This window comes from Buceros rhinoceros, unplaced genomic scaffold (genome assembly GCF_000710305.1).
Source record: "Buceros rhinoceros silvestris isolate BGI_N320 unplaced genomic scaffold, ASM71030v1 scaffold3918, whole genome shotgun sequence".
NCBI classification, from domain to species: Eukaryota; Metazoa; Chordata; class Aves; order Bucerotiformes; family Bucerotidae; genus Buceros; species Buceros rhinoceros.
The window spans coordinates 34,100-55,752 of NW_010426203.1; the positions used below are offsets into that span (position 1 = coordinate 34,100).

Genomic DNA, 21,653 nt, shown 5'->3' on the forward strand with positions numbered 1-21,653 from the left:
GTTTGTGCATATGTATAGTTGTGTATAGTTGTGTGGTTTTATTGCTTATTAAAAGTTTCCTGAATGCAGACCGAGGTGTGAATTTCTTCTTTCCCCTTTAAACTCCTTCCGTCTCTAGCAAGGCAGAAGGGATCGTTAAGGAATTCGAGGAGTTGTTACCTCGGTCCCTCGACCCTTAACACTAGGGCACCCAATTTCAGTAGTTAAGTGGACCACTGCAACAGACTGGACAGGGTGACAGCTCTGAGAGCAACAACTCAACTCCAGGACCCTCCTGGAATCGAACAAGCAAAGCCTCCAAGCGTCACAGACAGTGTAAAAGCCTTGCAATAGATTTTGTGTATCCTCTATAAGGTAAGGTATCATCCCTAGGGATTCACAGCCCTTCTACTATATGTACCAGCCTCTCCATGCCCATCATCAGAAGCATCACATTCATCAGGGTAGTATGCATTCTGCACAAAAATTTTCAATTTCATCCCCGGATTGGAAAGTTGAGTTTCAAAATACTAGGAAATTGTTGTGGAACAGAAATATAGCTACACTACTCTGCATAACACAATACGGAAGTTAGGAGTAAAACAAATCCCAAATAAGGAGAAGACTCAGATAGTGAACTATTATTTCAAGCTCACCTGATATGAAAGAATCCAGGTGTTTTGTCAAGAACAGTCATACAAACACCAATAAATTGATTTCAACTACAACAAAACTACTCTGCACTTCAAAATATATCCTGAATTTAACATTACATTATTGTTCTGAAAATACAGTAGTGTAAATAATTTGTCAGGAGATTTTTTGTGCCAGGCCCATAAAACATAAAACCAAAGTCCATAAAAACAGTCACACAATATTCAGTATCAGCAGCCAAATTTCCTCCTAACTTCTAATTTATACTATCTTATTTATATCATATGCCCAGATGTTTTAAGATTGAACAAACTCACCTTTAAGAAGTCTAAAAAGGCAGGTTTGGTTTCACATGTTTTCTTGAGAATCCCTACTGCTGTACTGAAATTGTTTACATACTCGCTGTATGCGTCCAATACCATAGATTTAGAAAACTGAAAAGATAAAAGGATAAACCTTAGCTACAAATACATAAAATCCCTGGAATCACAACTACCTAGACCTCCAACCATTAAGAACTTGGCTTGCTCAGAGCTAAGGGCTTTGCTTGGCCTAGTGCTGTATCTACAGAAATACTGGTGATGCCCAAAATAATTTTTCTGGAGAAGGCAAGTTGAAAACCTAAACATGGAACAGCTGTGGATTACAAAATGTAATTTTACAGAAATAGCTTCATCGTGGATTACAGCAGTAGGGCAGAACCTGAGGACTATGGGCAAATAAAGAGCATCTACCAAGATTCCCCTACTCAGGGATCTCTGAATAGCGATCCCTTGTACTGGGATCCTCTGATCATCTCACTGCTGCCTGTCTTCCAGATTTGGTGATCCAGTGAAGTTCTAGGGCCTTCATGACCCATCTCCAGCAGGGAAGGGTTTACCAAGAAAGGAGACAGATTGTGTGGCCTGCAAACAGCCACGTGAAGGGTAAGATCGGTGTCCACTGCCAGCTTAGTGATTTTACCCTACTCCTCTGCAGACCTGGTCTCATTAACGCTACCTAACTTGCTTCAGTCTAAACAAGACAGGTTTGCTTTAAACAGCGTATCTTTAATAACATTTAATTTGGACTGAAATGGGGTCAAAGCGCTCAGAGACACAGATCCCAGCTCTCTTACAGCAGGCACGAAAAGGTGGTAATTTCCAGTAGTTGGGTGGCAACAAAACAAAGCAGGTAGGCAGCCTTTTCCACAGTCTTGTGGTGGGAGCAATGCCGTTCTATCAATCAAGGCCACTTCTTGTTTTCTCTAAAGCAGTGGCTAGTTCAGTCCTTTACTGGATGAACTTCCTTTACGGGTGGCACAGTGTTTTACACATACTCTTTACCTGTCCTCAGACTCATTTAAAACCCAGGAATTCAGGGCATCACCTACTGGTTTTCTTTCTACTCCTAACAGACGTACAATGTATAACAATCTACTTTTTAAGAGATGCTGAGCCTAAATCTCATCTTAATTTTAGTGGGTTTGTGAATCTCCTCAGAAAAAGAAACTGTTTACTTAAATGTCTGCAATCTTGATCAAAGCCTGATAATTCTGCCCACAATCCTTTCTACATCTGCCAGCCAAGGTGAAGACATGTGTTGGTGTCAGTTTCCTTACCAGGATGGCACATACATACTCTGACAGTTGCCACAGGCATTGCAGAAGACAGGAATAAAGTGGCCAAGTTAGACAAAAAGCTATAGAGATGGAATAACAAGCCTAACATAAAAACAGACTATCTGTTCAGAAGCATTTGCTTACTGAAGCAACAAAGACATCACCAATCATTTCAACAGAGTCCCACTCAGATACACGACTCGCCAGCGCAATCTGAAACATTGAATGGCACTGAAGAATTTCCTTAATTCGATAAAAGACCATTTTGAGTTTTCTTTCGCTCAATAATTTTGGTTCCATATCTGAAAGAGGCTTCTCATATTGCTGTGGAGGAAAAAAAAAAACAAAAAAACAAAACATAAATAGATTTAAATAAACAAACAAAAAAATGAGTCTTCCATAAGCAGAAAAAAAATAACTTCTGTAATAGTATACACACACACAAAATCTCTAAACATTCGGAATGAAGCATCTACAGCAAAATCTCTGTGAGTCATACTACACATTCTTTAAGGATTTGATTATTTTTCAAATTTAGAAATCATAAAATGTAAAAGATATTAAGGTACCTCCAGGATTCTTTTGAGAGCATCCACATAATTCTTCTCACTGTCAACTATAAAGCACAAAATTCGCCTTCTCACAACCTGTTGAATAAACAAAGTTTTGTCTGAAGCTCTAAACGGGTAACATGTTCTTCATAGTTGGGAATGCTGATGACAAAATTCTCACATTAATAAAACAAAAGAAACACAAAGCTATTTCAATACTGGAACTGCAATAAAATAACACTGTGCTTCTTCAAAAGTAATTAGATTTACTATTAATCTAAAATTATTTCTTTATTTTAAAAAACTCAACAGTTATTGCATCTGTCTTTGTATCTACTTGTGTAATCTTTGCTGACTGTTGCAATTCCAAGCTTTACTTTTGATCTTTGTCTTTTAATTTTAGATGTATAGATTTAGGCATTAATGTAAATAATAACAGATATACAATGATGTTGGCTACTTTGGTGAATTGTTGCAACAAAATAGGTAGCCCATTTTCAAAATCAGTCTTCAAGATTAATTTTCTTTTTTTTAGTATGTTTTATAAATTTATTAGGAATAACTTGAGAGACAAACAAGCAAACATCAAATGCCTTTTTAAAGTAAGGCCATGTAAACTGTACCACTGAGAAAGTATCTAAGTCAGTCAGCATTCTTTTTTGGGTGTTACCACGCATAAGTGAAAACCTCGTCTCATCTATATTCATGCCCATTGAAGAGTTGTCAGAGGTTCAGGAAATCCTACCATATTTCATGTTTACAAACTACAGCCTATTTATGACACCTTCTTCTCCACCTCCTGCTTCTGTAATTCAGCTGAAATGCACTTTGCATGCACAAGCAGGTGACATGACAGGAAGGACTGGAGAACCAATCTGGTTTACAATTAAAACTTCTCACTGTTATTGATCAGACTTCTTGCTGGTTTTGAGGATTTGTTTTAACCCAGATCCATTTCCTAATCCAGCTCATCCCAGGGCTTTCAAAAGCAGGACTCTGAGGGAGAAGACAGCACAAGGGCAGGATCAAACCACTCCTCACAACTACAAGGAAAGGCAAAACTGCTTATTTTGCGATTTTAAGCTAGCCTAAAGGACCATGAAACGCAAACCTCAGACTTCCTTCTCTCTGCTTCTGATCCCAACAGCCTCCTGCCTCCTCTGCCACAGCTGCCTTTAATTCTCCATACTTGTATTTTGCATTATTAAGTTAAGCACAGGTTAAGCAAGAATTTTCTTTCGAGTACTGGCATTTCAAAGGAAGACTTTAAAATTATCTGAGGCCTTGCTTAAAGATATACACGGCAAAACTAGTTGTGTCTAATTTGTGTTTAGAATGGATTTAGCAGTATTTGGTATAACGTATCGGCTGCTCTGGTAAAGGATACTAATTATACTTGTAGCCACAGTTCATTCTTCTGAAAAGAAGAATGTTCTTCTGAAAAGAATGAACTTCCGTAGAAAATGGTTTATTTTCAGGCTCTATGATACACAAAATAGGTAATTCATAGTGCCTAGAAGTTATTGCAATAGATACAAACAACTTACAAGAGGCTTGCGTGAATGTCTTATATTTATACGTGCATTTTTGTAAGTGACGGTAGCATACAAACACAACTCACAGTAGGAATTCAGGTCCCAGTACTAAAAGCAAAAGTTACCACGTCTGCGACCTACCGCAGGACATAGGCACCAGGTTTTAAACAAAAGCTATTGTGCCACCTGCTGTTTAAAACGAGCATAGTCACAAATTCAGCTGCTTCGTGGCAGAGCAGTCCAGGTTGGAAGGGGCTTCTTTCTGCCTTTCACCCTGTCCAGCTGGGCTGCCCAGAGCTGCAGGGTTACTCTGTCCCAGAGCCAGGAATTGTGTTGGCCTCTGTTGAGCTGCTCGAGATTGTCTGTCAGCCTCAGCCCATCATGCTGACCAGCAGTCCCACCATCCCACATAACGGCCTACTGTACCCCTCCAATTTGGTATCACCTCCAAATGTGCCCTGCAGCTGGTAACCAGATTGTTAATAAAGGCATTAACACCACGGGCTACATATTGCTTCTGAGGGTCGCCACTAACACTTAACAGTGTCCACCCGCAGAACTTTGTATTATGGACCACAACCTTCTGAGAGCACGGTGTCCTCCCGCCTACTAGTCCACCTATACAAATCATATCTCACCTACAAGGGTACTTCAGGAGACTGCTTCAAGCCTTGATAAAGGCTCCTTGATAAAGGTCCACAATACAGTCATCTCAAAGGGATTCAAGCCGGCCAGGCACAAATGGACTCTGGTTCATCTATGCTGCCTGTTCCCAATCACCCTCCTGTTCTTCTAAATCCAGCATTTGTCTCATCACCGTTGCAGGCACTTGAGGTGAGGCCAGCCTGGATCCTCCTTCCTCTTCTTGAGGATGGGAGTGTGATACTTACTTTTTTCCAGTCTTCTCATCACTGTCATCTTAGACGATAGAGAAAGGCCTTACCGTCAGCACACTTAAATCCATCCTACCTAGTTCCACGGACATGTGTATCTCCAACCATCCTCAGTACCTCCTAACTGCAAGTAATACTTCACTCCAGCCGGGTGAGTACTTCACTCCAGCCTCTAGGCTCAGGGGCTTCCAAGGCCTGAGGACAAATCTCACCAGTAAAAGCTGAGGCAAGGGTGGCACTGAGAACCTTGGTCTATTCAGTGCTCTCTGTCACTAAGACCCCTGTTCCATCAAAAAGCAAAGCCATACTTTTCTTAGCCTTCCTTCTGCTGCCAATGTAAATGTAAGAGCCCTGTCACTGTTGCCCTCCACACCTCACTAGCTCCAGCTGAACTTTGCTTTCCTAAATCCATTCCTGCCCACACGTGCAGCTCCTCCTGGGTACGTAAGCAACATACATTATGACAATTAATTACACAACAATTACTAATTTGCTTCAAACTAAGAGCACTCTCGAGGGAGGGAGGGAGGGAGGAAAAGACAGCATTCCAAACGATGCTGAGATCTTACATTACAATGAAACCTTACAGTAATGTAACACAATTTGGTAGTTGCACTGTTACAAGATTATCACTTCAGTGTGCTATACACATTAGAAAAATAAACTTCACCAAGCAAACAAAAAAAAAAACTTATACCACTCTCCTCAACTGCCCGTTAATTTGTTTGAGATTTTTTTGGTCATATTCTGAAGGTACTGACTAACTCATGACTTGACACCACAAGAAGGTAAAAACTCTCATATAGTTATTATTTGTCATAACAATACAGTAAGATGAACCCACAGGATTTATTTTCAGCCAAACTTTCTCACTGACGCTGATTTCAGCGTTTGAGGTGGTTTCCACAGTGCCTACAGAGTTTGAAGAGAACAGTAAAACATACCCTTCTGTAGACTTGACTTTATTAATAAGAAGACTTAATGAGAAGAAACCTTAAGTTTCAGAGAGTGTAAAGGATATTCTCTACATTTAAAATAGAAAACCTGAAGCACCTGGAGCAAGTCTGTTGACTCAATAAAAATGTTTAAACTCTTTTTCACTCAAAATCATCAGATTTAGTTTAAGAGTTCAGGTAGTGAAACTATATAATTATTATATCTCTGGATTAATTCAGGACTGATGCAATTATATGCACACATAACAATTTTCAAAATACTATTAGTCAGTTCTGAATTTGATGTCCACTTAATTTATGTTAAATGCCAATATGTTTGAGAGCCATTGAGGTAGAGCAGAAAGGGAGGAAAAAGAGGCAAAACCCCCCATGTTTTCAAAAAGCCTACTACCTGCTGCTGTGATAATCCTTTAGGCATAGGAGTAATAATTGCTTCTGTATCCATACAGTCCACATCAATAAATAAATTTAGCTCTTCTTCTTCCAGACATGGTGATCTATGATCTACAAATAATTGGAAAAGCCAAAATGTCAACTTTTACAACATGTGGATTGAAAGAAGAAAAAAAACCCCAAAAGTCAAGATCCTGTCATCCAAGCACAATAATTACACAGCAGTCTTATTTTCACTTACCAAACAAATTTCCTAACGCTTCTGTATTACCTGTGAAATCACATAAATATGACCACTGACAGGCACTCTAACACAGAATATCTTTCAAAGGTATCTCAAAATCCACACAGCAGGAGACAAAACCTATACGTCTTTTGCTTGACCTCTACTCCCTCTTCAGAGGCAGAAGAACAGGGCTGTCTAGAGTGCAGGACAGCACAACTAGGGCTAAAACACTGCAGCTCCAGGGCCAGCTGGATAATAAACAACCTTTGGAAGATATTAAACACACTCATACTATGATCCAGCTTAAGAAATTCCATACACTCTTCCATAATTGAACTAAAATAAGTAGCCAAATATGCCAAAATGTTGGCTTTGGTATGAAATGAGAATAAGGGATTCTGCATTGCTCCCTGCATACTAGTTTTACACAACAAGCACCACCAGAGTGCAGCGATAGATGGCAGTGCGCAGCCAGCCAAACAAGAACACATGAGCAAAGGAGAGAGGAAGAACAGTCTGAGAAACTGTCTTAGAACAAACAGGGAAATAAGGGAAACAGATCTGTTGGCTGGGAAGAATTCATGAGTATATTCAACAAACTTGTCACTAGCTCCCTGCTGATTCGATAAGTGGCTAAAGGATTAAACTGTCTACAGACATCCTGTGACTGCTTCCTAACCTTCAGAAACATGAGGAGGAACACCAGGTTTGCCCAGCTGAAGGAGATAATTTTCTCCTGTGCAACAGCAAGAAGTTGAGGATACGTTTTTGATCGCTGAAGTTTGTGCAACTTTCTCTCTGTGAATTAGGTAAGTTCCAAAGCAGTTAGAGGCCGGGACAGGAACGTGAGACGTGTCCTTTTGGATAGGATATAGCTTTATGTTAGCTCGCTCACTAAAAAGGTCTTGTTCCAGTCTTGCGGTTTTGTAAGCTCTGAAGTTATAACTATTCAGTTAGTTGGGCAGAAACTTGAGCAGAAAGACATAATACCTCTCAGACATATCCTGACAAAGATAAAAGGTTGTACTCAGTTACTAACTCCTGCCTCTTGCAAAAATTAACTTTGGACTGCTGCTGAGGCTCATGACAGAAGGCTAACATTTGGTCTAGAGGATGCACACAAATACTTCAAGCTTTTTGATTTTGGAGCACTTTCTGGTTCCCAATCCAAACTCAGCTTTCATCAAAAATCACCAAACTGTGATAAAGCAGAACAGCCTCTTCCTCCCTTTCCACTCTTAAGCATGAAAAGCCTTTTGTTATCCCTTGGCCATGACGTTATTTTTAAATAGTCCACTATCGCTCCACTGAAAAACATGTCATAACAGCAGACTTTCCCCCAACATTCAGGAATTACTCAACGGAGGGAACTGGAGAGACTCAGTACTTTAACATAATTTCCATACTCCCATATACCAGTACCAGGAGAGCATCTATGCCACTGTTTGGTGGGGTTTTTTGTCGTTGTTTTGAAGTGGACCCTTCTCTGTGGTCCTCAGGTTTCTCAGGTCACTCAGATTCTTGCCCCAAACCTAAACCAACTTAAGATGGACTGACCATACTGTCACCTGAACCCAATATTAATCACTAGAGAGAGTTTCAAACAGTATAAATGGCACATACCTTGAGAAATAAAAGATTTTGTTTTAATGAAAGAATGACCCTTTTTCACAGCTGCTTTTGTCTTCTTAAGTCCATCTCTGGTACCTTCTCTAGCAGCTCTCATAAACTTTTGCATCTGTAAGATAAAAAAAAAATGCAATCTATGTGTTCAGTGAATAATAGGAACACATTTGAGCATACCATGCAGAATACTTTTGACCAAAGTATCTTAGAAAAGAACACTATGAAGTGGTTTCGGCTGTAAACATAGCCACAAGTCAAAGGAATATATAGCAAGTACACAAAGCTCAGGTCTGAGCATCTCTACTTTTTCTCAATAAAATCAAACCTGGAGAAAGGAACTTATGTTATGGCAATATGGTATGGAAGCCTGAAATAGCAGAAATGTTTAAGAACCCTTATGCATCAAAGATCTGAACTCAAAATAGTCTCAAATGCTCAGCTTTACATTATAGAACAAATGCTACAAACAGATCATCAAAGGCCAGGGTTCTTGTCCATCTTCCAACATCCCACTAACTCTGCCAAAGTATTTCTGACCTAAAGATAAATCCACTAAACTTAGTTCTGCATTAGCTTTATTCTTAAATAAACAGTTTTGCAGAAAATGTTATAACGAATATCATCATTTGAAGAAATATGTTGATTTAACAAAGAGTTGTGTAGTTTTATAGGACACAACCACCGCAAAAAGAAACTTCATGAAAGAAAAAAGTGTTGTTTTGCTAGGAAATGTTTATTAAATAAACCTGCTTTGTACTTTTGCTTTCCCAAAACACCACCATGTCAAAAAATCCCCACTATTGTCCAAGCTGTGCTGACATCATCAGCAACAGCAGAATGTAAACAAGGCTGTCTTGCTGCAAGCAGGCAATTTCTCCGCTTGAGCTGAAGCTTTTAGCAAAAAACACCGGCCTTTTCATACTGGCTCCTCTCAGAATAGAGAGTAAGGATATTCTGACTCCCGCAATTTGATCCCATGTGGCTGGAGAGCCAAGGTCAGACTATGACAGTGGAGCTCACCCAGGTCTCAGAGAGGCGGCAGGCTGCACGCCTGGCTCACAGACTGGGATAAGGGCACCAGTCAGCAGGAAAGGACAAAGCCCTATCTCATCTTCTGAAACTGTTACCATTAAAAATAACCATGAGAAAAGGTCCTTGATAAAGTACTTTTAAGGCAAACTGTATAATAATCCATCACATTCAGAATTAATTTCATACATATTATTGTCCATTTTCTCAAGTTATTATTAAAAGAAAGTGATAGCACTGTCTGTGTTGGAAAAGCAATCATTCAAACGTAGCTACTTCAGAAAAACCCCAAAACTACACTATCTTCAGCTCACGTTTTTGCTTTAGTTGCTGAATCTCTGCTGCTACCACAGTGTTTGCCATCAAATCTTTCATCTTTTTTTCATAATGTTCCTTTAAACACATTAGGTCATATGAAAACTACAGTTCATAAAGACACAGACTTTCCAAAAAGCCTGTAAACTTCACACACCTGTCATGCATGTGCCCCACCTGCCTACTGATACACAGACAGCTGAGAGAAAAATATCATTTAGGGAAGCTCCAACCTGAAGAATGGACCACCACTCCTGTGCATCGCCGAACTTTTTGAAACAGCCAGGCGCTGTTCTGCGACAGCGGCAACTATGCAAAGAGACGGGCAAAGTCACTTGGGCTAAGCTAACTGCATATTAACTATGCTGTGCGCATCTCTTACAAACCATACAGAAACGACATCAGCTTTAACCACGAGCACCTTTTGTTGGAGCACAAATCCTAGTGAGTGTATTTCTGCCTATCCTTCAAAACAGGGAATTGGAAGAATTCTCAAAGGCTGAAGAACCTGTAGAGGTTGGTGGCACCTGAGACGATGACAACTGACACTGCCAGCAAGTCAGGTAAGGAGACACTAACAGGGGAGGATGCACAGCCTTGTAATTTCCATGTGCATCTATCATTGCCCCGTTGTATGAACGTGGATGTAACAATCTCATACATTAATATATCCACTTCCAAGCTAAGGAAACTATCACAGAGAAATGCTCTGGAATACTAATTTACATTGTGTTTATATTCAAGAAATTCTGATAAAAGAGGTTAAAATGTCACCAGAAAAAAAAAAAATTTAGTACACCCTATCATAAAAGTCCAATGGAAAAAACCCTCAGAGAAAAGGAATGAAGTGGAATGGTTTCTGCCTGTGTTGCAATGCTGGTGCAGAGAGTGTTGGGGTTTTTGGTTTGTTGGTTAAGGGGGTTTTGGTCTGGGGTTGTGGGTTGTTGTTTTTCTTTTTTCAATTTCGGCGATCCTAAATTAATTTAATTTCTGTCTCTCTCCAATCTCCACCAAAACCTTTCTCCAGTTTCCTGACTTCTCTACCTCCCAGTAACCGATGCAGGTGCAGCAGCCTCTCTGACTTATCCATCCACCAGCTACTGTGTTCCTAGGCTCCTCACCCCCATCCTCACAAGGCAATGCTCAAAACCTTTTGTCACAGGCCTGGAAAAGCCAGCTGCAGGACAATAGCCCAAAGCACACCTCTCTCCTCCCACCACTCCTTGGTCTCTTGCTCAGACACAGGCCTGATCCTGGCATCATCACTCTCAATCCACTGCCAGCAGTTTTCTGTGACAGATGGCTTTAAACCCTGCTTTGTGCACGTGTGTAAACAGATTCCAATGACTATGGCAAATGCCAAAGCTACAGATAACAGGAAAAGACGAAAAAAAAGAACTAACGAGCAGCACGTTAAGACTTACACACTCAGTGCAAAGCCATTTCCTAGCATCTTCCAAAGGTATTTTAAAAAAACAAAAAAAAAACAAAAAAAAAACCTGACCAAAAAAATCAAACTCAAGTTTTCCTCAGCCTAGTTGAAAAACTCTCCAGAAAGAAACAGCTGTAATAGCTTAAACTTGTTCTAGTCAGGACAAAACTGAAACAAAATCAGAGGATGAGCACTCAGCTTGAAACGTGCCCATTTCGGTGGGCTCCAGTCTTGCAGTTAATTGCTCACTCCCTGATTTCCAAAGGGCAGGCAGCGAGCACAGAGGTGGTGGGAGAGTAGATAATGTGTACTGGATGGAAACAGAGACAGTGAAGCTTTTGTTCTAATCAAGATAAGAAACTTGCAAAATGAAAATAAGGGTCCCATAGAATAACACTCTGGCTGCTACCCCCACATCCTCCAGCTGCATGGTGCTAGAACAGCTGTGAAGAGCCCCTTGGATGCCGATCCCTAGTCAGCACACCCTGGACGGCCCCAAGGATTTGGCAGTGACTCCCAGCACTAAGCCCAGCCCTGCCTGTCTCCACTGCGCTCCAAACCCCTGTCCTCCAAGTGCTCACAGCAGGGAACTGGCAGCAGAAGGCTGTCCAGGTCCCAGGCAAGACTTTGCTCTGACAGAAAGGACCCAAGGGCAGAAGGAGAGGAAACAAAGCAGCAGGAGCACAGAAGTCTGGGGCTCCTCCCAGTGTGCAATCAGACAGATGCTACAAGGGCAGGAACCCAGGACATCACAGTGTCTTCCTGGCTTCTGTGGCATGGATGTAGCCAAAGATAACAGACCAGAGATATGTCATGGATGGATCATTTTAAGCACTCCATCTCTCTTCTCTCCTTAATAAATGGGACAGACTTCTCTTTGATCACAAAAATCTTCTAATTTCTGTGGTTTTTTAAGCTCAGTCACCTCCAAACAACCAAAGTGATATGGGTCTAAGACAGAAAGGTAGGGAACACTAGTGACGTCTTGTCAGGCTTACCCCTATTTGTTCTTCACGTTATTTTCCACACTCATTCACTTCTGCAACTAATCCAGCAGCTGCGAAAGAATTAAAGGTGAGCAAAAATAATCTCATTTTTAATTTCACTTTTATCCAATTTGAGGTTTTTTCTTCCTTAAGGAGCTTCTGTTTAATATTTTCTTTTCCCAGTACACTGTAACTCCCACACTGATTCATATCTCCTTTAAAAAGATGTTGTTGGCATTTGAAACTGGATTGAGAAGGGAAATACAGGCGAGAAAGGCAAGTGTTGGAAATCAAGATAACCTCAACGACTGAGTAGCACTGCAGGATACATACATGTGTCTTGTGGCTGCCCTGCAAAAAGGAGCTGGGAATTCCATTTTTACACTCCGAATCACTCTGTTCTTCATAGCTTTCAAACTCACTTGAGCTCCACCCATATTCCAGTGAGCTGTTTCCACCATCATCACCATTTTCAACTTCATCATAAATCATTTCCTCTGCAAGAATTAAACCAAAATAAAAAAAGCTACACTGAAATTTTTGTTTGTTTAAACACCAAAAAAATTATTTGGGAGGTACTATAAAGAACTATAGACTTTTGCACTCACATTTTTAAATGTGAACTAAACCCAATATTCAAACAGCCTAAGTGGGTTGTCTTTTTTTTTGAAACAGAGCACCAGAAGAGAACAGCATTACGGTTACACACCATGATCCTTTTATAAACATGCCCTACTCAAACTACAGTTAGGTCCAAATCCCACAATATGTTTTAGAAGAAATTCAAAGGAAGTTTGAACTGTAGCTGTGAACACACGTCTATACTGATAAGAAAAGAAGCATCCTTTCATTTGGAAGCTTGTCATTTGTCCCTAGGAGCATCTTCATCAGCAGCTCAAGTGACAAATGCTAAAACACTGCAAGAACCAAATGAAAATGCCACTACTTCAAGCAGAACAGATCAGACCAAAGTAGCAAGAACTGTGTTATGCTATGATATTTTATAATTCATCATTCTTACAACTCCAGCAGTCACCAGGAGTCTCCCATATCTTCAGGTTACCTTGTCCATAATCTAGTCTAAGAGCTTGAAGTATTAACTCTTCCAAGATAGAGAAAGCTATATTGCTCTATATACGCTGACCAAAGGCTGACCAAACTATAATGTGTTAAGATAAGGGTCTTTTACTTGCCACAGATGTCAAGTACGACAAACTGACTCCAAACAAAATGGAAAACTTTTAGAGTCAACATCTTTCGGAACAAACGAAAATCCAAAATTTTAATTATTATCTTCTGGGTTAAGCTGAAAATCCTGACCAAGATGCAGAGCAGAGCTTTGCTGCCTGTCCCATATCCCTTCCCAGCTCAGCCTCCTGGCCTTGGTGTACATGTTTCCTGACTGAGCAGCAACAGCAGAAAGATGTCCATGCACAGAGCAGCACAGTCTACTGAGGGACATTCCAGTGATAAAAGCATTCAAGTCACAAGAATGTTACATAATACTTTCAAACAATCAGTGAAACAAATTCCAGTAATAATCTGTAAAACACCTTGCCTGAACAGCACCAAGGACAAGAAATGAAATTGTTACAGGTTTCAAGATAAATGTGGTTTTCACACAAAAAAGCTTAAGCATTTTCTTGAATCATTAACAACTTCAGTATCAAGCACCCACACCCTAAGAGCCATGACAAGTAAATGCTGAGTTCCTAATAAGACAATCCACTCAAATACAAAATTAGTTAGTGGCAACCAATCTTTAAGCACAATCTTCACTGTAACAAAAAATTGAAATACAAATCTCTGCGAGAATTCATTGAAATAAACTTCTCGTCCCCTAGCTCCACCATTCCCAGTTAAGGTAAAATCTTAGCTCCAGCAACTACTTTAAGATCTATTCTGCCCCTTCCAAACATGGTCACACCAGAGGGAGTGGGACCACCCCAAGACTAAAATAAAATATTTCTGTAGAGTCACAGTTGGGATGGAAAACGGCTGCTCTGAATCTCCTCTTCAATCTATCAGGTATTTTTCTGTTGAAGGGGGACATTCAAGAAAAGAGGTTGTCTGTGTAACTGTAACAATCATGCATAATTATACATTATTTAACTTTTCCTATCTAGCTTGCCTTGTGTAGGTCACTATAGTTACAACACCCAACACTAATTCCCTAATATACAGAATATTCAAACATTTGGAACAGTATCTATAGAATAAAGCAGAATTCAAAAATTCTGAGAAGTGCTGTGTAGGAGACCTGATGAGATAAAGTCTTTCAAGAGTTAGTTTAACTCTGAACTTTTTAAGACCTACTGATTATTGACACAGTGTTAATTCCATTTACTTCTATTTCAGGTACTTAACGAACATATCTATTCAGAGCACATAATTCCATATTACATTGCTTTCAATGTGGGCTGTATTACAAAGATCTCAAACCTGGTTCAGAGTCTGAATTTTCTCTTGGCACATCATCATAAATTACTTCATCTGGGTCTAAAAACAAAACGGAAAAAAAATAAGTGAGAAACCTCCTAAAATTTGAATGGGAACAACAAACAGTGCTTAAGAGGCATTTGGACAATGCCCTGAATAAATAACATACTTTTGGTCAGCCCTGAAGTGGTTGAAGCAGATGAAGGCAGTTCATCTGGATGATTATTGTAGGTCCCTTCTAACCGAACTAATCTGTTCTATTCTAAAGAACTTTGGTTATATTGGCATATACGAATACAATGGAGATACGACTCGTTCTTTACTAGCGCTTTGCTAGTACATCTAATCATCAATTTGCATCATTCAAATGATGCAAAAATACACTAAAACAGTGTAAGGTGTTTGTGAAATTTCACACAGTTTCAACTGCGTTGTTTATGATGACCTTTGGTAGCCTGAAAACAGAAATCCATTACAACAGCCAACACTTCTCTCTCTTTTTCACAGCACTATGGTATGTTCTGTGTTGGTTGAGGGCTGTCTGTTGAGGTTGGTCATTGTACTACTGAATAGCTGTAGAGAAGCTGTAATAGAAATCCTTTAAAAAGAACCAAAACTAAATAAATAATGAAATGATCATTGTACTACATTAAGAGGCAGAACAAGAATGCAAACTTTTCAGTCATTTGAAGTGACATGTAAGACAAACCTCCAGCCCAGTGAGAACAGCTGAGAACAGGCAGGATAACCTGTCCTTAGACTACGTGGTCTCTCTTCTGGTTAAAATGCCAGCCAAGAGCCAAGAGTACGAACCAAGAAAACATGGCAATTCCTTTCCTTTCATCTACTCCAAAAACTTATTTGCCAATTGCTGCATAAGAACATTTTCACATACAGCCACAGAGCAGACTGAGCAAAATTCCATTGTACACATTCTGATGGAGCCAAATGATTTCCTTGAGACAGTGATGAATGATTCCACAGACTCCAAAAAGCACTCCATGGAAAAGTGAATATTAAATCTAATCTGAAATACGCAATTTTATTAGACTGCTGAATGCAGTATACTAGTATAACTTGGTTCTGGAACATATCTGAAAAAATAAATCTTAAAAAAATAATCTGAAAAAATACAATAAAAGTGAACACGGACATTGCAGTAAAATATAGATGTGCATATAGATACACATATACTGTCAATCACAACTTAAAATTGACCTTCTTCTATAGATGTATTTTGGTGCTCACTGATACTTACTTTCCATCCATGCTGTATTTGCAGGATCTGCAACCCACTTGGCCAGAGCATCATCCTCTCTCTCGTTCAGGTTATCTCCACTTGAAAAAAAAAAAAAAGGATGTAAAATAGGAAAATAGAAGCATTAATAGCTACAGCACAATGTTTTTAAACAACTGTGAAGACAATAAATATCTCGCTGCCTTCCAGTTTCCACTCCAAGACTGCTGATTACCCAAAAATGCTGCTTCAGTAATTAGGAGATTAATAATCTGTTGTATTTAACAGTATGACAATTTTAGTCAAGAAATAGAAAACGCTTCCCTTCCAATCTCAAGAAATATTTCACTTTTGATTTCTTCTACCAGAATACAAAAAATTCTCTCTTAGAAAACAGCGAAGTGAGAACTGCTCTTCCACTATAAATAAGACTAAAGACATTCTGGGCTACATCAGGAGTCAGGCTTGATGAGGCTGTTACCCGCCTCTGGTAGGTGCTGGTGAGGCTGAACCTGCAGCAGCATGTCCAGTTTTGGCTTCCTGACACTCACCCTCCTAGAGAGTTGTGTAGAAATTGAAGCTACCTCCAGGGAGATAGGAAGAAATTGAAGTCAGGGACTAAAGCACATGGCCTACAAGGAAAGAGGTGGGAGACATGGAGCTTATACGAGTCTGGTGAAAAGAATGCTACAGGGTGATCCAGCAGCGGTTACAACTCCAACAGAGAGAGAGGTATGGAGTTGGTGGGGTTTTATATTTTTTTGCTGAGTTTCTTTTGGGGTCGGGGTTTTTTTTCAGTGCCAGATGATACACAAGAGGGAATGGTCAATAATCTGCACATTGGAAGATTTAGTTTGGACAATAGGAGGGGGAGAAAAAAAAAAAATCACCAAAGTATAGTACAACAGGGAAGACTATCCAGGAAAACTGCAGCATCTCCATCCTTGGAGGTTTTCAAGGCTCATCTACCAAGGCCATGACTGATACAATGGCATGATGGCAGCGGCCCCGCTGAAAGCAGCAGGCTGGGCTACAAGATCTCCAGCTGTTGCAGCTCACATTGCTATGACTCTGTAGAAATTAAACCTAGGTCCTTCAAAAATGTCATGGTTATGCATACACAAGTCCTCAACCAGTGCTGATTTTGGTACACAATCATGAGTCACAGAGTTAAGAAAATGAAAATAAACAAACATGGAAGCATCACGCAAGAAAAATAAAGTATTTATCAAATGTAAGCTTTCTTAGGAACTGGGGTTTTACAGGTCATTAAAACATGCTGAACTGGCAATCACCTATTTTGAGGCTCGTCTGAGTTTACAGAATTACAGTGACATTCTTCAGATGCTGTCTGCATACCTGCTAGGTAGAAAAAAAAATTATAATCAACGAAACGCTTGGAATAAAGTGTCAGTGCAGTTCAAGCAGTATGTTTTAGCATACAAAACTGATTTTACTAGTACATTCCTACTTCTCCACTTCAATCTATTTCTATACAATATTTTTATTCTTAAACACATGTAAAAAAGTTTAGAAGTCTCTTCACACTATGCATTTTGCAAATGAAAGAATTCAGAGACACAGCAATTTTGTATAAGAGCTGTTAAGAGGAAATTACAATGCCTGAGGCATTTAATTCTAATCTCCCAAAGATATATTCCCCTACAGGTAATAACAACCACACGTGCCAATATTCCTACTGGTGGTAGACAGCAAAGGCTGCCAGAAAAAAGTATCAGAGTACCTGGAATTACAGTAGAATTGTTGCCTAGCTAAAGTGCAGTATATTCAAAATAAAGAAAGAAAAAAAAAAAAGACAGGATACGGGGAGCTTTCTGCTCCTCCTGCTCTCTTGACATTATGCTGTCAGCTTTGCCAATGCTGGTTACAAAATGGGGGATTGCTTTTGCTTCTGTAATAGTCCATAATAATTTCCATTTCAAGTTTGCTCTTGTATCTTAAAATTGTACTAAAGGACAAACAGAATTCATCAAATTGACAAGGAAAACAAATCACACAGCAACTCTAAATCCACAAGGACAGGAAAATAAACAGAAGTGCTTATAGAAGAGGTAAAAGGGGCAGGCACTCTGCTAGGACTGAGATAAAGCATGAGATGGTGTAAGTAGAAACCATTTGGCTTGAAGACTGAGCTATGGCTCTGAAAATTATTTCATGGCATTAAAAGGGAATTAGCATTAATAATTCAGAATGGCAAGATAAGACAGGAGTCCTCCCTTGCGCTGTGTGTTGTAATAACGGTGCCAGTAAAACAAAGACCAAGCAACACCAACTTAAAGAAGGGTTGAGAAAGAACTGACTGTGTACATTTAGGTTTTTTTATGCATCTTTTCTTAGGTATTTCGATCCTAATACAGTAGAGTCCTGTAGGAACTTTTTTTTTCTCTTTTTAATAAACAGACATTTTTTTTCTTCCAAGTCTGACACAAAATTTTAGTTCATACACAGAGTTCATAGAGAACAGAGTTCTTTTTCTATTTTGACACAAAATCTCTCAAGCACGTCCATGCTGAGTGCTACACAAGCATTTGCAAAAGAGCACAGGCACCTAGAGTCAAACAAGGACTCCCCTTCAGATAAAATAAGGTGTGTAAATACAGTACCTTCTTCATCTACAGAAACACTGCGTATTATGACAGGACTGGAGTATGCTGGCACTATCAAAGGTAAATTAGATGGCACAGCATAGCCACAGGGGACAGGAACAGAATATCCACTGGACAGGTTTGGACTTGCACGTTCATCTTGAGGACTTGGTTCTGGTGATGAAGATGTCTCCTTGTCTTGGACTGGTGAAATATTTATGACTGAGTAGGGATTTACTTTGGCTGGAGTGCCTCCCACAGCAGGTTCTGACGTTTGTATCTTCTCGCTCTTTTCTAAGTTATCAACCCCTTTAAATTGAAAAATTAAAAAAAAGTTTTATTTTTTCTACCTTTTCCAGCTGCTTAGTATTGCTCTTTGCAAATACCTTGAACAAACACTGATATGACCTTTACTATACAAGCTGCTTACAATCTATGACTCAAAATTCCCACACGGTAGTGCTGTCTGTCCTCCCCGTTTTACAGATGAGGATCGCAACAGCAGCAAAACAAGCTAGGTTACAAGGATGCCTATGGAAAAACAATAATCAGTCCTGAACAGGATTTCTGACAAGTAGCCAGTATCCTCTTTTAATTGTCATAAGCACACGGCTCAAAACAGCCTTAAACACTGAAGGTTAAACATGGATTCTACATTAATTTGGATCTTATAAACACAGATACAAGAAACGTTTCAGAAATAGCCTTGAAGAGAGAAAAAGTTCAGTGGAGGGACACTCCTGAAAATACTCTGTTAAGAAAAGGGGAAAGAAAATAACTTCCCAAGGTTTTTTCTGTTACTGGTATTTCTTGAGACAAGCTGAGGCACAGCAGAACCAAAGGTCCCTCTGAAGCGAGCTGCAGAACTGCATCTGAAGTAATCAAGAGTTTTTGAGCTCTAAGTTCAACTTCACAAAAGGGTGCATGAGCAACAAATTTTCGGGGTAAGAGGATGTTTAAGTTCCAGGTTGTCAAACTGCACAGTCGCCTGAAGAGTGATCTGCCTTTGACTGTCACGAGCACAATGACTCTGCTTACAACAGGAAATTGGATCAAAGTCAGCAAAATCAGCTGTTGTTGATTTGAGCAAAATACAGTGATTTCCAGACTACACAACAGCACTGGAAACCTTCATATAACAAATGTTTTAATGTTTCATGAAATAAGACTTCTGTTTATGAACAAAATTCATACATTAAGACTCCATTTACTTTTATGCACATCATCGTAAGATCAGCAACCAGCAAGCTCAGCTGCAAAAGCAGCTTATCTCAAGCCATCCACATGCCACTAGCACTGCAAGGGCATAAAGTTTTCCTGCAGCATGGCACTGCGACTGAGACCAATCCATTGGTTTGGATGGCACACCTCACAGAAATTACATACGATGGTTATTTGTCTTGTTGAATCTACCACGAGTGTAAGCAGGAATATTCAAAACACTTGTAAGGTATTTCCATGGAAACCTCTTTTTACAAGTACTTTTATTGCATTGTCAAGAAAAGGCATCCTATAATCAGTCTTGACTATTTAGCCTCATGGAGGCATAGCCTGACAGGCTGACTTACCGGTGGCATTAGCCTCTTGGTGCAGTATGTTATCTCCAGGACTAGAAGGAGGTGGCACAAGGGCTTGCCTGTCTGCTTCTGGTATCTCATCACTGTCAAAGTTAAACTCTTCTCCCTCATCCTCCTCTTCATCATAAGTACCTGCGGGTTTTGATTCATGCTCTAGAACTGTACAGAAAGACAGGCTTTTTGTTGTTTGCTCTTAATAATGATTTCATGGGACAGGAAGTGTTCCACATTATGAATCAAGCTTCTAAAATAAACGCTTAGATTTTTAGGTTACCGGAACAGAACAAAAGTTCCTTGATGTGCTGATAACCTCATGCAGTTTTCAATAAACCCTTTGGTGCAAGCAACAAAATTACCTGGAAAGCAATTAAGAAGTAATAATGCAAATACTCCTGCCATTGTCATAGTGAACCAAAACATTTTTAGGAAAAACACTCAAGTGGCCAATTCTTTAAACAGTAAAAGTTCACAGAGAATTTATTTGTACAGGGACTTTGGGACTTTCTAATTTCAAGTAATTTTTATTCTCCAATTCAAACTTCTAAGTCTATTCTTTCTTAACAGTGTCAAAATGCCAGTGACAGTAACTTTCTTCCGCGTGAGACCAGCAAATTTGTTTTCCTACCCCAATCTTGGATAGTTTTAAACCAACAAACTTAACGCAACAGACCTTTTACCGCACACAAAGTGCACTTTGGTGGAGGTGGAGGTGTGGGAGGTGACCTTTCAGTTCTTACATTTGAAGAAGTAACAGCAGAAATAATTACACCCTAATATGCATAGGAAGTGGAAACGTGGGGCTGGTTTTGCTTTTGTTTGTGAAGACCCTGCAGCACAGATTTGGCACCATATATGAGGCTGGGGAGGTGGAGCAGGAAGAAGGGCTGAGCAGTTTCCCTCAGTGCTGTTGTTCCTACATACAGGAGCCTGGAGAACTCACGAAGATTTAAATCCTCTCACTGCCTTATCTGCTGTTGTTTTTGCCACATGTTCACATTGCAAGAAGCCTACCCACATCACCCAAAGCTTCTGTCAAAGACACAGCTCAGAGGAGGCGTTGCCAGAGCAGCTGCAGGTAGCGATGCCCAAACCCACCAGCCTCCTCCTCACTGCTTCCAGAAGTCTTCACTGTAGCTCCCCAAAACACTAGTACTTCATCCCTCCCTCCCTAGACCTACCTTAGCTGCTCTCCCACCTTCTGGAGGAGAAACTCCTATCAGTGGTCCCCTTGAGGCAGAAATGTCATCTGCAGAAATTTTTTGGCCCAGCTGACCTTCCTCCCAACCTCTTCCTCAAATCCATGACTGACATCCAACTTTTATACAAGTGTTCAACAACTTACTTAAAATGCTATGAAAAGCCATGTAACTATAGCATAAATACATATGCAAATAGATAAATATGTTATAAAAACATACATGAAGTTGATAGAGTTCCCCTCACCCCCTCTTCAGGTTACAAAATATAGAAAAAAAAAAGTCTTGCAAGATGATTGGATCTCCTGCGTCATGATGATTTTATCAGCTTTTCGATCATCCAGCACACGTTTTGTACCTTTATGATAAAACCCACACAATCCACTGCTCTAGGCTGCTTAGATTGTCATGGTAATCCGCATT

The 21,653-nt window shown here is 39.8% G+C and overlaps 1 protein-coding gene across 1 annotated transcript in view; it reads right to left on the bottom strand.

Annotated features, from left to right (window-relative positions):
• ARHGEF10 (Rho guanine nucleotide exchange factor (GEF) 10) overlaps positions 1 to 21,653 on the bottom strand; it is a gene marked incomplete at its 3' end in the record, with an annotated part of 76,874 nt that overhangs the window by 28,374 nt on the left and 26,847 nt on the right. The window contains exons 2-13 of the mRNA XM_010141404.1: positions 20,026 to 20,193; positions 18,476 to 18,766; positions 17,147 to 17,210; positions 15,873 to 15,952; positions 14,618 to 14,674; positions 12,509 to 12,672; positions 9,743 to 9,862; positions 8,411 to 8,525; positions 6,560 to 6,672; positions 2,803 to 2,880; positions 2,378 to 2,557; positions 951 to 1,067 (exon numbers count right to left, since the gene is read on the bottom strand). Coding sequence (XP_010139706.1) covers positions 951 to 1,067; positions 2,378 to 2,557; positions 2,803 to 2,880; positions 6,560 to 6,672; positions 8,411 to 8,525; positions 9,743 to 9,862; positions 12,509 to 12,672; positions 14,618 to 14,674; positions 15,873 to 15,952; positions 17,147 to 17,210; positions 18,476 to 18,766; positions 20,026 to 20,193 — 1,547 coding nt within the window. The remainder of the gene's footprint in view (positions 1 to 950; positions 1,068 to 2,377; positions 2,558 to 2,802; positions 2,881 to 6,559; positions 6,673 to 8,410; positions 8,526 to 9,742; positions 9,863 to 12,508; positions 12,673 to 14,617; positions 14,675 to 15,872; positions 15,953 to 17,146; positions 17,211 to 18,475; positions 18,767 to 20,025; positions 20,194 to 21,653) is intronic.